Source organism: Aptenodytes forsteri, unplaced genomic scaffold (assembly GCF_000699145.1).
Source record: "Aptenodytes forsteri isolate BGI_AS27 unplaced genomic scaffold, ASM69914v1 Scaffold113, whole genome shotgun sequence".
In the NCBI taxonomy this organism is placed as follows: domain Eukaryota; kingdom Metazoa; phylum Chordata; class Aves; order Sphenisciformes; family Spheniscidae; genus Aptenodytes; species Aptenodytes forsteri.
This window is the reverse complement of record NW_008795032.1, coordinates 317,106-321,974: the sequence shown is the minus strand read 5'-3', so window position 1 is coordinate 321,974 and position 4,869 is coordinate 317,106. Positions and strand designations below refer to the sequence as shown.

The 4,869-nt window shown below is 57.8% G+C and overlaps 1 protein-coding gene across 1 annotated transcript in view; it reads right to left on the bottom strand.

Annotated features, from left to right (window-relative positions):
- Nucleotides 1-4,869, bottom strand: part of LOC103896475 (dual oxidase 2) — a 22,083-nt gene that overhangs the window by 466 nt on the left and 16,748 nt on the right. The window contains exons 23-32 of the mRNA XM_019471271.1: nucleotides 4,294-4,472; nucleotides 3,178-3,408; nucleotides 2,834-2,933; nucleotides 2,667-2,716; nucleotides 2,408-2,535; nucleotides 2,047-2,200; nucleotides 1,264-1,496; nucleotides 943-1,101; nucleotides 627-782; nucleotides 414-542 (exon numbers count right to left, since the gene is read on the bottom strand). Coding sequence (XP_019326816.1) covers nucleotides 414-542; nucleotides 627-782; nucleotides 943-1,101; nucleotides 1,264-1,496; nucleotides 2,047-2,200; nucleotides 2,408-2,535; nucleotides 2,667-2,716; nucleotides 2,834-2,933; nucleotides 3,178-3,408; nucleotides 4,294-4,472 — 1,519 coding nt within the window. The remainder of the gene's footprint in view (nucleotides 1-413; nucleotides 543-626; nucleotides 783-942; nucleotides 1,102-1,263; nucleotides 1,497-2,046; nucleotides 2,201-2,407; nucleotides 2,536-2,666; nucleotides 2,717-2,833; nucleotides 2,934-3,177; nucleotides 3,409-4,293; nucleotides 4,473-4,869) is intronic.

Here is a 4,869-nt window from a genome sequence, read left to right as displayed (position 1 = left end):
GTTCCCCCCCCCCCCAGCCCAGCCCCCCTTGGCCCCTTGCCCGCTGGCAGCTTTGGGCACGGATGCTGGCTGAGCAGTCTGTTCTGGCCTGAGGAGGCTTTTGGGGAGGTTGTCACCTCCCCATGGAGCTGCTGGGGCCATGGAGAAAGGATAGGATCCCCCAGGGTCTCTGCCAGCTCCGGGCAGTGGCTGTAGCCGTGGTCTCGCCATGGGGGGGGTGTTTGGCTGGTACGGGGCATTGCTGACTCTTGCAGCTCATCCTGGCTCCGGAGGGAAAGTGGAGTTCATGCCCCTTCTGCCCTGCCCTTGGTGCGGATGCCACCAAGGTCTCCAGGGCCTCGGGGACAGGCTGGGACCAGTCCTCCACACTGGCTGGTGGGTGCCCCCCTTCCTGTCCCTGGCCAGGCACTGACCTCAGGGTGCACCTCTTGCAGCGAGTTGAAGAAGGGTACAAAGGGAGGGCGCCCAAAATGGGTGATGGAGCGCAGCCCTGTGAACAGGCTCTTGTTCAGCACCTTCTGGAAGTGCCGCTCGCAGATGTACTGGAAGAGAGATCAGTGCACGTCAGTTGGCCCAGCATGGCCCAGCATGGCATGGTATCTTCCCTGGCGGGTGGCCAGGCTCACCAGCATGGTGGTGCGCAGGTCAAACTTCTCGGCCAGCTGCGTGATGTAGATGTGGACAGAGACCAGGTCGTTCCTGTCTGCCTCCTCCACCTCGCGGATGATGTCCGCCAGCCACTCAAACTGCCGCTGCGTACGTGTCACCCAGATGAAGTAGATCTGTGGCACAGGGGGATAAGGCTCAGCATGGGACCAGCACCCCACACACGTCCATGGGGCTCCTTCCCAGATGAGTCATGGGGGATTTTGCCCCTGAAGAGGCCACCAGCAGCAGGAGGCATCTCGGGAGGGCTCTTGTCCTCTAGATGCTTCCTCTTACCTTCTTACACAACAGCTTGGAGCTGATGGATGACTTGAAGACCAGGTCCTTGAGGATGGACGCGAAGGGCGTCACCCCGATGCCTCCTCCCACCAGCACTGACACCTCGAACTTGTTCCACTCCTGGTGGCCCTCCCCAAAGGGCCCGTCCAGATAGAGCTGGAAGGGAGCCAGCCATCAGCAGAGCATCTCCCTCCTCCACTTGCCCAGGTCTTGGCCACCTTCAAGGCTGGAGAAGTGCCTTGGGCTGGGCACAACCCATTGCTGAGATGCTCTTGGGCTTGGATGTCCCCATCCCCGGGGAAACAGCGTGGGGCTCACCTTGGGCAGCTTGTTGATGAGGCCCAGGCTCTCCGGGGAGTAGAGCTCCCGCAGGCGGGTGGTCCAGGGCCCCACGGCCCGGATGTGCAGGCTCAGCGTGTCCTCGTGCGGCGCCGAGGTCAGGGTGAAGGGGTGGTACTCGGTGGTGCCCAGGGCCACACAGGCGATGCGTACCCACTGCCCGGATTTGTAGTCAAAGTCCTGCGGCCGCTGGAACTGGAGGTGGGTGACGCCTGGGGGGGGATGGGGATGGGGACTTTGTTAAGGTGGAGACATTAAGCATTGGAGAGGAAAGGCTGAGGGAGGTGAGTGGGCTCAAGGAAAGATGGAGCATTAGGGCTGTGCTCAGGGTGGGTGGGAGGGGGCTTGGGGACAAGCCGTGGAGCCAGGCACAGGGCTCAAGATGCTGGAGAGGCCGTGCTGGGGCACAGCCCTGGGGCCAACCGGTGGTTCTTAGGTAAACAACTGATCCCAGGGTGTGATGGCCTGAGCTCTGTGCCTCAGTTTCCCTACCTGTCGGGGGGAGTGGCACAGGAGACCCTTGCCATGCAGGGGTGTTGCAAAGGCATCGGGGCAGCATGTGTAATGGGATGCAGCTAACTCTTGGAGGTGCCAGCCTGAGCCACCAGCATGTGTGACAGCCAGCGGAACATTTCTCGGGGCCAGAGTCACCTACGTGCCACCTGGGTTGGGCACTGCTGCCATCGCAGTGCTGGCAGGGCTGGTAGCTGTGTTTCTTCCATCGCTCCAGCCCCAGATGCACGGCCAGGGAGGATGCGGTACCTGAGGGCAGGAGCTCGGCTTTCACCACGCTGATCTCCACCTTCTTCCTGCTCAGGCTGAGCAGCTTGTCCGCACTGTAGATGAGAGCTGGGATGATGAAGTAGACGTAGAAGCGGGGCTGCTGGATCAGCGCATAGCTGCCGTGGATGATGACCTGGGCAGGGAGCAGACCCCATCAGCACGGCACTCAGCACAGTAAGCCATCACCCCGTGTCTGATTTGGTGGCAGCTCAGCAGCAGTGGGGAGCCAGGATTGCGGCCACCAGCTCCCTTGGGACCTCCCCAGCTATTTCACCTTGTCGGCCAGGCTGACCCATGGGCTTGTGATCCCCACCCCACCCTCCCAGCTCAAATGCTTTACCAGGACGTAGAGGAGCACATAGAGATGATGGGTGATCCAGAAGCCCTGGAAGCTGACGCGTCGGAAGTGGTGGGTGGCAAACACATACATCACGGCCAGGATCACGAGAAGCAGCACTCCCGTCATGCCTGTGAGTGAAGAGGTTGGGAGGTCTCAGCAGGGATCAGGGCAGCCCCACAGCAGGTCCAACTGGGCTGGGCAGAGGGCTGCCCATCCTGGGCATGGGCATGCAGGTGGTCTGCCTGCTAGGTGGACTCACCTGGAATAGTCTGGAAGAACCACCAGTAATACTTCTGCGGGAGCTGTGACCTGGAGAGGGACAAGAGATTGCACCGTGGAGTGGCCAGAGCAAACTCCTGGTTTCCACTTTCATTCCCATCCATGCCCAGGACACTCTGTCTGGACTGTGCTTTAAATTTCACCTACCCATCATCCGTAAAGACACTGGAAAAGAGGCAGGACAACACGCTGAGAGGCGTGATGGAAAAGATGTAGACGTTCACTACGTGACCTGCAGTGTGGAGCACTGTAAGAGACAGAAACCAGGAGAGAAAAGCATCACTGTTGCTGTGGATGGAGATGCGCCAGACCCTGCTGACGTGCCCAGGGACCTGGCAATTCCTCCTCTTCTCCGGCGCAAAGCATCTGTGTCTCTCCAGGCTCCATATGGGTCTTCAAGCTTCTGCCTGGTCCTGCTGTGCCATGATGGGGTGGTCCTCCTGCTTTAGCTGTGGTTTGTGGGCAACACATGCCCCCAGCAGCCCACCTACCTGAGAAAATCAGGGCTGCCATGGCAACCCAGCGGTGGAAGTCCACGGCGGCATCAAAGGGGATGTAGTGATTGAGGAAGGTCTCCCGCAGGACGGTGATGAGGTTGCGGCACATGGTGAGCAGGATGTAGGAGTACATGAAGGAGATGCAGGCAGCCGATCCTCGGGAGATGATGATCCCCACAAAGGTGGTCTGTGCGATTCCAGTGCTGGGGGATGCAAAGGCATAGTCTGGGGAGAGAGAGCGGAGGGGGCGTCAACGTGCCCGGCGCTGAGGGCCATGACCGTTCCTGCAACAAGGGGACAGCCACCTGCACGGCTCCACCAAGAAAAGGTCATCAGGGATGGGGCTGTGTGGGGACAGGGGCACAATTCTCCGTGTCAGACCCCCCAGAGCTGCTGGGTGACAGGGTCTCTTTGGAGGTCAAGGGAGGGGATTGTCCTCCTCTGCTGGGCACTGTGAAACGGCACCTTGGTAATGTGTTCTCAGTTGGGCATCCCAATATGAGAGGCATCAACAAACTGGAACAAGTCCAGTGGAGGCCACCAGGATGGGTGGGAGCTGGAGGACATCAGGTAGGGGAAAGGCTGAAGGAAATGGGCTTGTTCAGGTTGGAGGAGACGGGTCAGGGAAGACCTTGTGGCTGTCTGCAACCACTTAATGGCTGTTACAGAGGCGAGAGAGCCAAACTCTTTTTCAGAGATGCACGGAGAAAGGATGAGAGGCAACAGCATGAGTTTCACTAAAGGAAATTCAGGTTTGATGTAAAATAAAAACTCTTCACAGGGAGGACGGTCAAAAACGAGCACAGGCCCAATGAGGTGGTGGGATCTCCAACCTCGGAGCTCTTCAAGCCTTCTCTAGACAAGACCTTCAGCAGCCTGATTCAGCTTTGAAATTGGCCTTGCTCTGAGCAGACCATTGGACCAGATCCTTCCAGAGGTCCCTTCCAACCTCAGTAATCTTTTGGTTATTCTGGGGGGAACCAACACTGTTGCCCAAAGCTGTGCTGGGACCTTTCACACCCCAGCATGCCCCATGCAGCCAGCAGCTTTGAGGAGCCAAGCCCACGCACACCTCCTCATCTGGGGCAGCAGGGCTGGATGGGCACTCACAGTAGGCTCTCTCCACAAACACGCCGGCGGTGATGGCGGAGAAGAGGACCACGCAGACAATATGGCGCCGGTAATTCTCAATGAAGCGCTTGAACTCCTGGATCTTCTGCTGAACTTTGTTCCGCTCATACTTCTTCCGTTGCGCTTCAGTATATAAATGCAGCTGGTACTGATTTACCCTGGCAAAAAGAGGAGGGCTGGTGTCATTTTGAGGTCTAGCTGGCAAGGTATGGCTCAGGGCCATGCTGCCCAGATTTGGGTCTTCCTCCCTGTACAGTGCTGTGACCACCTCTGCACACTGGTGACAGCAGTGACCTGCAGAGCACAGTGTCAGTGGTTGATCTCACGTCATCCCGCAGTCTACAGACTTTTGAAAGCTGGTAATAAATGTGCAGAGAGCAACTCATAAGTGAAACTGCAGATAAGAACTGTAAAAGATAATTTTCATAGTAATATTTAACCCTCCTGTGCTGGTTTTGGCTGGGATAGAGTTAATTTTCTTTATAGCAGCTGGCATGGGGCTGTGTTTTGGATTTGTGCTGGAAACAGTGTTGGTAACACAGGGATGTTTTCGTT